The sequence below is a fragment of the Dromiciops gliroides genome, chromosome X (assembly GCF_019393635.1).
Source record: "Dromiciops gliroides isolate mDroGli1 chromosome X, mDroGli1.pri, whole genome shotgun sequence".
NCBI classification, from domain to species: domain Eukaryota; kingdom Metazoa; phylum Chordata; class Mammalia; order Microbiotheria; family Microbiotheriidae; genus Dromiciops; species Dromiciops gliroides.
This window is the reverse complement of record NC_057867.1, coordinates 35,058,872-35,075,127: the sequence shown is the minus strand read 5'-3', so window position 1 is coordinate 35,075,127 and position 16,256 is coordinate 35,058,872. Positions and strand designations below refer to the sequence as shown.

Sequence of the window (16,256 nt, the reverse complement as noted above, 5' to 3'; positions counted from 1 at the left end):
GAGATCTGGTTTATGTCCTTGTCCAAAGTAGTTACCTCAATGAGCTCCCAGGCATTCCTCTCAAAGGTGGTGAGTGCAATTGAGAAAATACACACACACATATATAGATATCTACAAGTACATCCACACACATGATACGCCTATACACTCATACCCCCACACATACACACATGTACATATATATACATGTTATATACACACATAGACATACAATGTATAGACATGTACATGCATACAAAACCACTTACACTATATGCATATACACACATTTACATATACACATGCAAAATTATACACATGCACATTTATGCTTGTGCATACACATATACATGCAAATGCATATACATAATACACATGTATACCCACAATACATATAAATACACCTGTACACCAAAATTCACATGAACAATACACGTATTGCACACATGCACAATACATATACACCCAAACATGCACACATAATACATGCATCCACAATAATACAATATGCACATATAACACATATAATTCCACATGTATACATGCACACACATAACACAACACCCATGGACTGCATTTAGGCATACATTCACACTTATATATACATACACATTAATGCACATAATACACACATGCATATACATGATATAAAACACACAGCACAGTACACATACATGGTATACAATGCAAATACACATGCATGCACAAACACATACATGTACACACACAAATGCAAATGTATGGCATACATATACATGCACAATATAGGACTACATAAATACCCACACATGTACACACAATACGTGCATAATACAATGTACACATATACACAATACACTCATACATATACAATATGCATATACAATCCATAATCCGTATATAGGCATATATACATATATGCACATATGTACGCACACCACAGTGCACACATAAACAATGTGTACGATACACATATGTATACACATGCATACCCCCCGACACACCCTAATTAACCTCTTGAGAAACATCATGCTGTAACGAATGAAGCATCACACTTGGATGTGATGAACTCAGAGACCTGAGTTCAAATCCTTCCTCATTTACTAGCTTTGTGACTTTACTCTTTCTTCACCTCAGTTTCCTTTTCTGTAAAATGAAGGAACTGTGTTCCTTTTTGGTTTTTGATTTCCAATACAATGTGCAAGAAGCAAGTCACTCAACCTCCCTTCAGCTCCATTTTGTCCTTGGTTGGGCCTGGCCCCTCCTCCTTTTCTAGTCTTCTCATGTTTTACTTCCCTCCATTACTCTGTGCACTGGAGAGAATGGCCTGCTCACTATTTCTTGCACATGATACTCTCCTCCAGGCCTTTGCCCCATGGTCCTTTCCGGTAGCCCTGGAATGCCCTCCCTCATTATCAAGCTCTCCTGGCCTCCCTGGCCTCCTTCAAGACTCAGCTCAAATCCTGCCTCCTGGTCTCCTCCTACTCTGATATTACCCCCCCCCCATTACCCTATACTTCTCTTTTATGTACCTAGCTGCTCAAATGTGTTCTTCCCCATCAGAATGTAAGCACTTTGAGGGAAGAGACTTTGTTTTTGTTTGTTTGTTTGTTTTGTGGGGCAATGAGGGTTAAGTGACTTGCCCAGGGTCACACAGCTTGTACATGCCAAGTGTCTGAGGCTGGATTTGAACTCAGGTCCTCCTGAATCCAGGGCTGGAGCTCTATCCACTCCCCTGGGACTTTGCTTTTTTGCCTTTCTTTGTTAATTTTTTTGTTTTTTGTTTTTAGACTTTTATTTTCCAAATTATGTGTAAAAGCAAATTTTGACATCAATTTTTTTTAACTTTGTGTTCCAACTTCTCTTCCTCCCTTCCCTTCCACCCCCACTCCAAGAACTCAAACAATTCAACATAAGTTATACATGAATAGTCATGGAAAACAATTCTACATTATCTAGGTTGTGAGAGAAAACAGATAAAAACAAAACTTCAGATTAAAGAATTGTCAAAAAAAAAATGTGTTTTTGCCTTTCTTTGTATCTCTAGTGCTTAGCAGAGTGCCTGGCATGTGGTAAGTGCTCCATAAATGCTTGTTATTGGAAAATTTCTGGGGGAACTACATGACCTTGGAGGTTATTTCTGAGTCTAGATCTTTAATTCTTTGTGTGACCTTGGGTAAGTAATTTCCTCATCTGGGGCCCCCACTTCCCCTCAAAAATGGGAGGATTCTAAAACATGATGGCTTCCAAGATCCCTCCAAGTTCTCAATCTTTGGTCCTAAGACATCATCCTGCTAGATGATTTCTGAACAGCTAGACGCTAGTGGGTCTTGGAGCTAGTCAGCTGGAGCAGTTGGGGTTGGTGGGTGGACTTTATTCCCCTCATTGAGCATTACTGCTTTCCCCTCTTTGATAGGGTGCTCCCGGTGACCGAGGCTCACCTGGACTTCCTGGACGCCCTGGGCCTCCTGTGAGTAAGCAGCAATGCTTTGCTTTTAATCTTGGCAGAACTGTCCAATTGGCTTAATGGAAATAAATTTTTTTGTGTGCCTTTCAGGGTCTTCCTGGTGGTGTGAAGGGTGAAAAGGGTCAGCAAGGAGAACCAGGCAAAAAGGTGAGTCTTGTGAGTTTAAGAAGTTGGCGTAAATGGGCTGGTGACAAGTCAGGTTATATTTATCTGAAGCCAGATTCTGAATGTGCTCTGTCACATACACACAGGTACATGGACACAATACACATCAACATATACACAATACACATACATTTAGACATACCCTCACATACACATGTACACATATGAACCTACACACATATACACAACACACAAACCTAGACATACCTACACAGTACATACACTCACACATACACACAGACACATATACACGTATACACTTATATACACACATATATACAACACACAAACCTACACATACCTATACAATACATATACTCACACATATACACAAACACATGCATGCATACACTCATATGCACATATACACACTACACAAACCCACACACACCTACACAATATAGACATACACTCACACACACATATACAGACATACAAATATACATACATGCATACATATATACATACTATATACATTCATACACACACACCCCAGTTGTAAAGATGTTTGCAATATCCCAAGGTGGAGTAGGGTGGGGGTGGGAGGAAATGACTACCTTCCAATTGTACATTTCCCTTCTAACAAAGTCCTTATTCCTTTTTTTTCTCAAAATTTCTCTGTGTGCTGAAGGGTAAGCCAGGCAGAGATGGAGCCAGCGGCCTTCCAGGCCTGCAAGTGAGTAGCCAATTGTCAGGGGTGAGGGGAGTGGTGGAGGAAGGGCCAAGGGCAGGTAGAGGCTTAGTCAGCAGTGCCTGCTTCCACAGATGTTGGGGAGCAGGGTGGAGAGGGTATACGTTTATTTGTCTCCTTCTTTTTCCAAGTTTCCTTTCTTGGAGCACCCCTCCCTGTCCTCTATGCCCCACCCAGTCTCCTTATATAATGCACACCCCCAACCATCTTCCAAAAGTCATGGACCACGCCTTGCAATGAGTCCTTAGGAAAAATACATCCTGAGTTAAAACTTAGCTGTGGTCCTTCTAGTAATATTTTAATGAGGCTTAATACTAAAGCAGGCCCTGAAATTTGCTTTCTTTGTATACATTTTCCATAGTACAAATGCAGAATTACTGCAGTGTTGACTTTTCCCAGGTCTCTGGAAATTGCCAAGGTCGTTTCTCAAATGACCAGCAGGTGGCGCAAGAGCTACTTACAAAGGAACCAGCTAGGCTCCCCACCCTTCCCCTGTATGGTGCAAGGAAAGAGGGGTTTTCTCAGTGTATAATTTCCTGATTCAGAAGGGTGGGCAAGCTAAACTGCCCACAGGAAAGTGGTGATGAATCAGGGGGCCATGTTGTTTGAAGAAGTCACAGGCTGAGGGATGGTTTCTAGGTTCTAAACCTCTTTGGGTACCAGAGAGAGACAGAGAGACAGAGACAGAAACAGAGAGAGAGACAGAGAGAGAGACAGAGACAGAGGTTCTCAGATGGGAGCAAGGAGTATCTGTGGGGAGAGCTTGGAAAGAGGAGGGTGGTAGCTGAGAATAAATCAATGAGGGGACAGCTAGGTGGCACAGTGGATAAAACACTGACCCTGGATTCAGGAGGACCTGAGTTCAAATCCAACCTCAAACACTTGACAGTTACTAGGCACTGCTGAGCAAGTCACTTAACTCTTATTGCCCCACAAAAAAGGGTATATCAATGAAAGATGAGGGTTCCTGAGGGTGCAGTAGAGAGGGACAGGAAAGCGTTAGGGCTGAGTTTATTATGGAATCATTGGGGTGGCTGTGGCCCTCCCTGATGATTCCCACTCCCACCCCCAGCTGATCCCAGGCAAGCCTGTTTCAGGACATTCTGCCTCAGTGGATAGGCATAAGCAGGTCTGAGACAGGGGTGAGACTTCTGATAGTCACGGGATCCAAGGCAGCAAAGCAACAGGAAAGCTTCACCTCAGTTTCCCCATGGTCTTGGTAGCTCAGACTAAATGATGATGTCTTGCCTCATCTTTGTGTTTGTTTCTAAGGATGCTTTTTCCCCTTTTGTCCCCAAGGGCTTCCCTGGTGATCCTGGTCTTCCTGGTAAACCTGGAAGGGGTGGTGAAAAGGTAAATATTGGGCACTAAGCTATGATTCTGTTTAATGTCTAATCTTGGGGGTGGGGGTGGAGCCAAGATGGCAGAGGAAGGGCTGTAATGTCTAATCTTGGTCTCAACCATGGGCTAAATTCAAAATGGGGATGTTCTAAGGCGCTGGATTATGGAATTCCTCTCTGACTTGGGGAATCATTGTGGTTCAATGGTTAGAACAATGGCTTGCCATTGGAGGATTTGGAGTCAAACCCTATCTCTGCCTCTTACTACCTGCATGTGACCTTGGACAAGTCACTTCATGACCCCAGGCCTAAGTTTTCCTCTTCCATCTCCAGAGTGAGAATCTGATGCTCCCATGAGCCTCTGAGTTAATTTCCATTCCCTTGAATCTTAACTCAGTAGGAAAGGGCAAAATACCTCTTTGAATTTAAACAAAGCATTCCCATTGTGAAAAGAGTGTTTCAGTAGGCCTTGGGCATGGCCCACCAGAACAGGGAACTGGAGGGATTTCAAAGCAGTACCCATCCTTGAAAGCATCCTGCAAGCATTTCCACCCCACTGTCCATCAGTCATATCCATCAAACAGTTGTTTGCAAGTCTACAACTCATTCTTTGCAAATGCTTCCTTGTTTCCTTTGGAGCCTCAGTTTGACTAGGGCTATTCATTTAGGGATTCTAGAAACACTCCGAGAGACAATCAATCAATCAACAAGTATTGATTAAATGTTTACTATGTACCAGGGACTCTGGAAAGGGCCAGGGATGCAAAGAAAAATAAAAATGGACCAGTGTGGAAATAGATCGAGAGTCAGACAGACCCAGGCTCAACTCAAGCTAACTTGCAGCTCCTGGCCAAATAACCCCTCAGCGCCTCAGGTGCTATCATTGGGAAAGGGAATTTCCTCTTCTGAGAGTTCCCTCCAACCAAGCCAAAGAACAAAAAATAATGATAATTACCAATCTTGTCCCCAGAGAGGAGTTGAGAAAATTCCTCCCCCCTTCCTTTTTTTGTAGAGATGAGGGGGCTATGTGCATGAAATATTACACACATACATACAATCAGAGCTCCAGTGGACTATGGCAGCTGTTGAGTCCAACCTTTCCATTTTACAGAGGAGGGAACTGAGGCCCAGAGAGGGGAAGGGCTTTGGCAAGGCCACAGGAGTGGTAGGTCTCTGTCTGAGGTGAGATCTGAATCCACGTTCTCTAAGTTTTAGGCTAGAGCTGGAAAGGACCTGGGGGGCAGGGCGGGCAATGGAACCCATCCCCCTTTTTTTATGGATGAAGAAAGCTAAGGCCCAGAGAGGTGGTGGGGGCCTCTTCTGAGGCTGCCCAACCACCTGCTGTGTAGGTTACAAATGGAGATTCTTTTCTGGATGGCCCGGCTAGGCGACTGCTGAAGCCTCTTGTAACTCCCTAGTTCTGTGCTTCTGGGAAGGGATCTAGCCAAGCTTACACAACTGGGCATTGATGATGGGATCTGAACTAATTTTTTTTGACTCATGGGCTCATAAAAAATCTAGAGCTGGAAAGGACCTCAGAGGTAATCGAGTCTAACCCCCTCATTCTGCAGATAAGAAAACTGAGGCCCTTTGCCTTTGCCCAAGTCACACAGAAAGTAAGCAGCAGGGGCAGGATGTGAGCCTGACTACGGGGCCAGCCCAATTTCTCCTGGGCTCAGCTGCCTCCCACTATGTATTGATCAGCCTGGCTGATTTGTCTTCCTTTCCTCTCCTCTCCTCTCCTCTCCCCTCCCCTCCCCTCCCCTCCCCTCCCCTCCCCTCCCCTCCCCTCCCCTCCCCTCCCCTCCCCTCCCCTCCCCTCTCCTCCCCTCCCCTCTCCTCCCCTCTCCTCTCCTCTCCTCCCCTCCCCTCTCCTCCCCTCTCCTCTCCTCCCCTCTCCTCTCCTCTCCTCTCCTCTCCTCTCCTCTCCTCTCCTCTCCTCTCCTCTCCTCTCCTCTCCTCTCCTCTCCTCTCCTCTCCTCTCCTCTCCTCTCCTCTCTTTTCCATTCCTTTCTTTTCTTTTCTTTTTTCTTTTCCTCTCCATTCCTTTCCTTTCCTTTCCTTTCCTTTCCTTTCCTTTCCTTTCCTTTCCTTTCCTTTCCTTTCCTTTCCTTTCCTTTCCTTTCCTTTCCTTTCCTTTCCTTTCCTCTCCTCTCCTCTCCTCTCCTCTCCTCTCCTCTCCTCTCCTCTCCTCTCCTCTCCTCTCCTCTCCTCTCCTCTCCTCTCCTCTCCTCTCCTCTCCTCTCCTCTCCTCTCCTCTCCTCTCCTCTCCTCTCCTCTCCTCTCCTCTCCTCTCCTCTCCTCTCCTCTCCTCTCCTCTCCTCTCCTCTCCTCTCCTCTCCTCTCCTCTCCTCTCCTCTCCTCTCCTCTCCTCTCCTCTCCTCTCCTCTCCTCTCCTCTCCTCTCCTCTCCTCTCCTCTCCTTTCTTCTTTCCTTTCTTTCTTTTTAAAAAATCTTCGTTAACAGGGATGGCTCATTTGGTGGGGGGGTGAGTGTGGCGGGAGGGGCGGGGGATGGATTCAGGACTGGAGGTGACACAAAACCAAAATAAAACCTTAGAACGGAGCTCTCTTTCTAAATAGCCACAGCAAAAAGATCCCCCAGTTGTAAGAGACCATAAAATGTCTGCTGGTGGCTCTAGGTCTGATGCCGGGCTGGAGAAATGAGTTCAGCTGGATAGGAAGAAGGGTGTTGGCCCCTGGGATGTGATCTCAGGCCTCTGTTCCCTGATGCTGCAGCAGATTTCTGGCCGTGCGAGCGAGGTCTTTGTCTTGCTAAACTGTGACATCTTAATCCCTCACTGCAGAGTCTAAGGGCAGAGCCAAACAAAATCAGCTCGGAGTGAGCATGCAGGGAGCATCTTGCCGGGCTTCGGTCTCTGTCTTTTGTCTAAACAGAACGTTTAGGCCCTTCCTCACCCCCTTCCTGAAAAAGTTATGGGATGCCATTGAAATTCACCTGTAGAATCTGGCTTGGGTAACACCCACATCTTCATTGCTGTTTTCTACAGTGCCCACAAGCTCAGCTACTGGAGCATTCTAGGGTGTCACAACTGGGAGGGGGGGTCCTTAGCAGTGTTTAAGGCCAACCCCCTCATTTTACAGGTGATGAACTGGGGCCCAGCAGGGTGCTCATTGATCAGGCAGCCCCCAAGTGTAGCCCAGCTTGGCTGGCCCACACCCCTTTCCATAAGTGCAGGCTATCTTTTTTCTTAGTGGCTTATTCAAGCTCTTTAGAAAAATTGCTGCATCTCTCTTTCTCTCTCTCTGTCTCTCTGGTTGTCTGTGACTGCCTGTCTGTCTGTTTCTGTCTCTGTCTCTGTCTCTCTCTGTCTGTTTCTTTGTCTGTCTGTTTCTCATTTTTCTTCCCTTCCTCTCCTCTCCTGTCCTCTCCCTCTCCTTTCCCATGCCTTTCAGTAACCTGCTTTTAAATTTTATTAACAGGGTCAAAAAGGTGATATCGGCCCCACTGGCCCGCCTGGACTTGTAAGTTGTGTGTGTGTGTGTGGGGGGGGTTCCCTCTCCTTTTATTAAGTTTTATGTTTTTGGATCACTCCCTGCCTCCCTGGCCCTGCCCCGCCCAGTCTCCTTCTATCACAGACAGTCCTATTCCTCTTCCAAAATACCCAATCCATCAGCAAGCATTTCTCAAGCAGGCCCCGGGTTGCTGGGCACCGCACTTGGTGTTGTTGGGTATAGGGGTTTGCAAAGGGGAAAAAACAAGCCAGCCCCTCCTATCATGGAGGCGACATTTTCTCAGGGGAGATGAGCTTTTCTGAGGGAATCAGTAAATGCAAAAGCATTTATTGTGAGCCTCCTCTGTGTGCTAGGCCCTGGGGCAGCCGGGGAGTAGCCCCTAGCCTCGGGCACTTCCCTTCCCTAGGGGAGCTGACTTACAAGGTACCAAGTAGGTAAAATTTCAAATGTCTCCCAGAAAGCTCCCAGGGGGGAAAATAATTGCGATGGGCTTTATGTGAACATTTTAGCAATGGCCTAATCCTTGAGGAGCCCCGGGATTTGCTTTCTTTGTGTAACTTTTCCATGCTACAAATGCAGAATTACAGCAGCCCTTTGGGTCTGGTCCTTTGGTCTCTGGGAATTACCAATTTCTCGCATGACCAGCAGGTGGCGCAAGAGCTACTTAGAAGGAAAGAGGCAGGCTCCCCGCCCTTCCCCTGGAGGGCCCCAGGGAAAGATGGATTTAGTCCTAATGGGTTTTCTCAATTTGTAATTGCCTGATTTCAGACCTCCCCAGCTCCGAGTGTGCGCTTTCTGGGCGCCCTTAGTAACAAATGTAGAAAATGGTTCCGCGAAAGGCTAATTGTGGGATTTAGGGATTTTCACTGTGAAATTGACATTCCCCAATGTATTTCTGACTTTGTTAAATTTAATTGCATAGGTTTCAGTTGTTCTTTATTTGGCCAAAAGTTGGTGAAACTTTAAACTCTGAGAGTGTATTGAAGCAGCGAGGGGAAGGGAAGCATGAAATCTTATGTTATGTATGCAGACATTTCACTAGCATGGCTGGACGCCGCCTGCCTGCCTGCCTGCCTGCCTGTCAGGAGGCACTCTCGTCTGCCCCAGAGAGTGACTGCCTGGGTAGGGAATGAGTGAGCAGGCTTGGGAGGCTCTGGGAAGGAGAGAAAAGATGGAGTCCTTGCATTTAAGGCCATCCGTGTGCAGGTTTTGATTTTCCTCCTCTCTCTCGGACTTGTGCAATTCTACCCATGCATTTCCTGGGGTCTTCCTTTCACCAGACTGTAGGTTTAGAACTGCGGTCTCAAAGTACCTCTAGTCTACCCCTCTCCCAGTATGACAAAGGGGGAAACTGAGGCCCTGAGAGGGGAAGGGATTTGCCGAGGGTCACACTTGTGTGTGACCAGATATAGAAATGGGAGGGACATCAGAGGCCTTCTTTTCCAACCCCTCTCATTTTATTTTTTTTAATTTTATTTTTTTTGGTGAGGCTATTGGGGTTAAGTGACTTGCCCAAGGTCACACAGCTAGTAAGTGTTAAGTGTCTGAGGCCGGATTTGAACTCAGGTCCTCCTGAATCCAGGGCTGGTGCTCTATCCACTGCACCACCTAGCTGCCCCCCTCTCATTTTAGAGATGAGGAAACTGAGGCCTCGGGGACAGGGGGAGTCACTTGGCCCCCATATAGGAGTAAATGGCAGGCCCCAAATGTGAACAAGTGCAATACTCTTTCCAGTCACACCATGAGCCCTCTATTTGTCCCTGGATACCAGTGTGACCTTAGGCAAAGTTGGTGTCCTTTCTGAGACTGGCTTTCCTCAGCCAGTCCTATGGGCTGTCTCATTGCCCTCCTCTGTTCAGGGCCTTAGCCCATCAGTATTTCTCCTATAAAAGAACCCAACTCGGAGGGAGCCCTTCGGTCAGCACTGTGGAAGCTGGGAAGTGCTGGAGACAACAGGTCACTGGGATCTAATGAATTCAGAAATCACAATGTTCTTCCATACATATAACAAATAACATTTTTTCTAGAATCATCTAGAGCTTGAATATCTAGCCCAATCCTCCCCTTCACAGACGTGAGGACTGGGGACCAGAGAAGTCGAGTGACTTGTCTAAGGCCACACAGCCAGCCCCTTGGCAGCACCACAGCTAAGCCCCAATACCCTGTATTATTTTGTTTCGATTTAAGCCCATTCCCTCTTTTCTACCGTTACCAGAGATGAGCTAGGGTTGAACACTCTCCTCCCTAGAATACCCATCCATTTTCTGGGAAGCTTCTGTTAGCTCTATCTCTCACATTTCTGAAACATCTGTAGCACACAGAACATCAGGTACAGTGAGGAGCTCTGGAGGAAATTGGAATATCCAAGGCCCCAAACAGCCGTTGTTGTAATAGAGGAGACAGGTACATCGATGAATGCGTGCAGAATAAATATGGAGAGACTAGATGCAACTAGATTCAAGGGATTTTGGGAGAGAGGGCTCTCAGCACTTGGGAGGGGGCAGAAAGGGTGATGCTAGAGCTGGGTCTTAAAGGACAACAGGGATTCTCTGATGAATGTGCAGTAAGTACTCTGCACAACCAGTTGGAACTGCCTGGATTTTCAAACAGAAGGATTAAGACATGCTTACCATGCCTTGCAAAAAAAAATATTTTTTGAAGACAGAGGACCCAGGCTTAATTTATACCACTGACACTTATTTCCTAGGTGGCCTTAGGTAGTCTTTTTTTTTTTTTTTGAGGCAATCTGGGATTAAGTGACTTGCCCAGGGTCATACAGTTGGTAAATGTGTGAGCCTGGATTTGAACTTGGGTCTTCCTGAGGCAGTCATTAAACCTCCCTTGACCTCCATTTCCTCTTCTTTGAAATAAAGGAGTTGAACGACATAGTTTCTTTTCTTTTTTTTTTTTTTTTTTTGTTTTTGCAGGCAATGGGGGTTAAGTGACTTGCCCAGGGTCACACAGCTAGTAAGTGTCAAGTGTCTGAGATCGGATTTGAACTCAGGTACTCCTGAATCCAGGGCCGGTGCTTTAACCACTGCACGACATAGTTTCTAAAGTCCCTTTTACATCCAGAGCTATGATCCTATGTGTGACCCTGGACAAATCACTTTATTTCCCTGGGCCTCAGTTCAGCCTTCTGTAAAAGAGAGTTGGACTAGTTGGCCTCTGAGGACCCTTCCAGCTTTAAATCTATGATCCTATGTGTGACCTTGGATGAGTCCCTTCTTCCCTGGACCTCAGTTTCCCCCACTGTAAAATTAATGGATCCTTGATATATTCTGCTACATTAAGGTGGATTTTCCAAAGCAAATTCAGTTCCACCTTTGTTGAATTCTTACTATGTCAAGGCATTTGAGTGGATGCGATAAGAGAGACAGAATTGGGCTTCCTAGCATCCTAGAGAGACAAAGTATGTTGTCTGAGATAACAGGTCTGCCACCTGTAAGATGAGAGGGTTTGACTAGACGTCCATTACAGCTATGTTACTAGATGTCCCCGATCTTAAGAGGAAAGGAAGTAGTGCCACCGAAATAAGAAAAAGGACCCCAAACTGTTATGCTAAGAGCAGGGATGTGTACAGAGGCTGACAAGGAGTTTGACTTTACTCTAGTAAGAAGGCCATCACAAGAATTGGGATGGTGGGGTGTATCTTCGGATAAAGCCTCAGAATAAAAAATTTGCATTTGATAATGTAAGCAGTAGGGAGCCATTGCCTGTCATTGAGAAGGGGAGTGATGTAGTGGAGGTTGGTTGAGAAATTATTTCTTCTTATTTGGGGAGGATGACTTGGAGTCTGGGATGCTCAGCTAGGACCTGTACAGATGTGAAGGGAGGAGGGTACTTTTGGAAACTGAAAGGTGGAGAGAATCAGTGATGGAAAGAGTGACTGGAGAGCCCATTGACAGTGATGGTAGTTAAGTCTGATGAGAAGGGGGATGATTGTAAGACAGAGTCATTGCCATCCGGGTAATGGGTTTAATAGTTTAGGTTGAAGTTGCTTATGGAAACCCTGCTGTTCCATGGGTGTCCACACCCTTTGGACATGCTGCAAATGCTGTCTGCTCTCCATCTCCCTCCTCCTTCAGCACTTAGGAGTCTTTACCTTCCCGTTATAGGTAATTCCTTGGCGTAGAACTGGTGAGAAAGGGAACCTGGGCTTGCCTGGTTTGCCTGGAGAGAAAGGAGAGCAAGGATTCCCTGGGGTACCAGGGCCACCTGGCCTTCCTGGGCCTCCAGGTAAGAAGTGGTGCCTGAGGACAAAGAACTTAGAGCATCTCATGTAGACCATGGAGAAGTCAGTCAATTAACAAACATTTGTTTATTAAGCACCTACTATGTGCTGGGTACTGGGGATACAAGAACAAAAGTGAAATAGTCCTTGCTCTCAACAATGTCAGAGTCTACTCAGTCAATCAACAGGCACTTATTGAGCACCTACTATGTGCTAGGTACCTTGCTAAGCACTTGTAGTTTGTCCTTCATTCTCAAAGAGGACCATGATATCAGGTAATGTCACAAATTGTGATAAATTGGATTTAAGTGAGGGAGGGCTGTGCAAGGTTACCAACCTCACTCTCTGCTCTGGAACCATCTGGTTCCAGTGGCAAGATATACATCAGGATGACTGGAGATGGCCCTGGATGTTTGAGGCAAATTGGTGTTAAGTGATTTGGCCAGGGTCACCCAGCTAGTAAGTGTCTGAGGTCAGATTTGAATTCAGGTCCTGCCAACTTCAGAGCTGGTGCTCTATCCACTGTACCACCTAACTAAACACTAGAAAAATATACAAATGAAATAATCTCTACCCTCAAGGATCTTATATTCTAAATGGAGAGACAAGAAGCACATATATAAATGCATACCCCCAAATGTTAAGCAAATAAGTACAAAGTAATCAGGGAGGAAGGGCATTAATAGGTGTGGGGGGATCAGGAAAGCTTTTGTGTTGTATAGGAGGTGGTGCTTGAAGAGAGATTATAGGGTGATTCTAGATGAGATTCTAGGATGTTCTGGAAATAGTCAACACAACTAGCTTCTAAGGATTTGGTGGGGGGGGGGGGAGTCATAGATAAGCAAAATAGTATAGTAGAAAGAGATCAGGATTTGAAGTCAGAAGCCCTGGGTTCAAATCCTGGCTCTTGCATTTACCTGTGTGGCCTTGGGCAAGTCACTTCCTTTCTGTGAGCCTCAGTTCCCTTCTCTGTAAAAATGATGGAGGTTGGACTCTATGGCCTCTGAGGGACCTTCCAGCCCAAGATTATAGGACCCCATGTGTGACCCTGGGTCAGTCACTTCCCCTCCCTGAGCCTTAGTTCCTTAATCTATAAAAGGAGAGAGTTAGATTCTAAATCCATGAAATGGACAGTTAATAAGAAATCTCATTTCAGCTTCCTCTCCCATCAAACCTCATGACAAGAAGATCGATGAACACAATTGAATTGCATCTTTTTACCATCTTGGCCCTTGGTGACCATTCATTATCACCAAACAATTCAATTTAACAAGCAGTTATCAACCCCCTCCTGTATTCCAGTCACTGTTAGGTGCTTGGGATAAAGCTAAAAATGAAATGGTCTTTGCTCAGCTTCCATGCTGGGGAGTGGGGGGGGGGGCGGGAACGGAAGGGAACACAAGTACATAGAGTATTAAAAATAACCTTGTCTGCACTGGTCCTATAATTTCATTGGCATTAGGGAACTCTCAGTGAGCAAATTCCCTTTCCCAATGTAGATAAGTACCTACACTACAACTCCTAGCCTTAGAGCCCCAGTAGGATAAGTGACTTGCCTAGGATCATACATATAACTACATGTCAGAGGTGACACTTGAACCCAGGTCTTTCTGATTTAGGAGTTAGCTCTTTTTTGCCATACTTGTCTCTTTGGGGTTTTTTTGGACCAGACCTATGGTTTTATTGGTATAGAGAACTCCCGGTGAGAAAACTCCCTCTACCAATGTAGGTCAGCATTCTGGGTGGGCTGGAGCCTAGGGGCATTTTGTCTGAGCAGCCGGAAATATGCCTGCCGCCATCCCTCCCCATTCAGGGAACACATCCTCATGTTCATGCTAAAGTGAGACTGGAATGTGTAAAACCTGTTTTTTGGCTAATGGAATCATCGTGCCGTGTGCCCAGTAATCCTCGGGAGAGGCCTAGCAGGAGAAATGGCACGGCCCTATCCCAGTGTTGTATTAAGCTGGCGACTGTGAGAGTTTAATAAACTGGTGGATTCTGGTGTGGCCCTGGAGATCACAGAGGGGCAGTCTGGGAGGGCGGGCCACCTGGAGGCCAGCTAGTCTGGGCCCCGCCTCCCACCAGGACTGCCTGCAGCCCGTCTCAGATCGATGGTGTCTGTCTGTTTTCTTTTTAATGGTCCCCAGAAACGAGTTCCAGGATTTGACTTTGAGCCTTTCTGAGCTTGCGAGAAATGTAATTATTTTTGTGTCAAATGAGGAAAGGCAGAGATTTTGCAGCACATTTCGAAAAGCATGGAGCACACTTTGAAGATTGTTCTCTCTGCCACCTCTAAAGGTGATTGAAATGTTGACACTTCCCTCCTTCTTCTCCCAAAGTAGAAAATAGCAATATAACCTGGCATGCGGGCAGGTTGAAGGACGGATTCGGCCATTACTGGCTACCCTGAAGAGACTGTAGGTAGCATCTGTAAGGTACTGAGGCATTGCTCATTGTAACACGTGCTTTTCCTTGCCTAGGGACCGCTGTCACAGGCCCTCCTGGCCCCCCTGGTTTTCCTGGGGAAAGGGGTGAGAAGGGAGCTAAAGGTCTGCCTGGCATGGCCATACCCGGGCATCCTGGGCTTGATGGGCATCCTGGGCCTCCTGGTCTTCCTGGAACTCCGGGCAAACCAGGACCTCATCTCCCTTCTAGTAAGTGGGATCTTCGCTTTCCTCTGCTTTAAATCCAAAGGAAGCCTAGTGCCAAGCAGAATGAATGAGCTTTGCACCCTCTTTGTGTTTTCTTAATCAATCAGCAAGCAATTGTTAAAGCTCCTACTATGTGCAAGGCCACAGAGATGCTATGCTGTCTCCGTCCTTAAGGGGCTTCTATTCCCTTTGTTACCAGAAGGATTCTGCTGCCACCCCTGTGTTTGATATTTTTAGGGAGTCCTTATTATTTAAATTTGCCCTTGGGTGGTTTTCATAAAGCAGTTGTCCTTCATTCCTTCTGGCCTCTCTGGGGCTGCTTTTAGCTGATGGGCCTGCATTCACTGTTTACTTCTGCCCAGTTCATCGTCCCCCCCCCTCTCCGGAAGGAAGTCTTGACTCTTTTTAACCTGTCGAGATTTCTTTTGGTTTAATTCAGGGATTTCTAATCTTTGGGGGGTTTCGTGAACTCTGTGGACTTCTCGGAATGATAAGTTTTTAAGTGTGTAAAATAAAATACATAGGATTGCAAAGGAGACCAATTATATTGAAATTGATGTCATTTGTAAGTTCATAGACCCCCTGAAATCTATCCAAGAATGCCTTAGGGATCCTTGGACTCTGGGTTAAAACCCCCAGCTTAGACCCTTGGCTGAGAGTTCCAAAACCCAACCACAGGGGCTACCAGTCTTTCCTTTTAATGTAGATGGTGAGATATGTGAAAAGGGCAGTCAAGGACCACCAGGATCTCCAGGGGACAGAGGAATGCCGGGAGAGCAAGGAGTGAAAGGTACAGGCCTTGGTCTTCTCTTTATGTGCTTGAACTCAGGAAGCAGAGCCCTTTCATTAAGCAGGGACCAGATGAGATTGGACTCATCAGAGCTGCCCTACACAATGGCGTGCTCATGAAGCTTACCTGTGTTTCTTATACAATGCTTTCCAGGAGACAAGGGAGACACCTGCCTCAACTGTATTGAAATTGGCCTCCCTGGACCTCCAGGACAGCCTGGTCTGCCAGGATTGCCAGGTCTTACAGGTAAAGAGCTCTGGGGTCTGCCATCCTTCCTGGCTTTCATTCCATGTGTTTGAATGTCTGTGAAGAAGTCAGGCCCCTACCTGCGAGGACGAATCTCACCAGAGCTCTGACAGTAGGCACCTGGTCTCAGAAGCCTCTGGCATTTCTGCCAGCCAGGCCATGGTGTGACTGTGGAGATTTCTACCTCCCTTCCTCCCTCCCTCTCTTCTTTCTTTCTTTCTTTCTTTCTTTCTTTCTT

General features: G+C 46.2%; 1 protein-coding gene across 1 annotated transcript in view; it reads left to right on the top strand.

The window, feature by feature from the left end:
• Nucleotides 1–16,256, top strand: part of COL4A5 (collagen type IV alpha 5 chain) — a 208,953-nt gene that overhangs the window by 70,660 nt on the left and 122,037 nt on the right. The window contains exons 14-22 of the mRNA XM_043974872.1: nt 2,375–2,428; nt 2,516–2,572; nt 3,222–3,266; nt 4,581–4,634; nt 8,065–8,106; nt 12,216–12,336; nt 14,812–14,985; nt 15,689–15,772; nt 15,926–16,018. Coding sequence (XP_043830807.1) covers nt 2,375–2,428; nt 2,516–2,572; nt 3,222–3,266; nt 4,581–4,634; nt 8,065–8,106; nt 12,216–12,336; nt 14,812–14,985; nt 15,689–15,772; nt 15,926–16,018 — 724 coding nt within the window. The remainder of the gene's footprint in view (nt 1–2,374; nt 2,429–2,515; nt 2,573–3,221; nt 3,267–4,580; nt 4,635–8,064; nt 8,107–12,215; nt 12,337–14,811; nt 14,986–15,688; nt 15,773–15,925; nt 16,019–16,256) is intronic.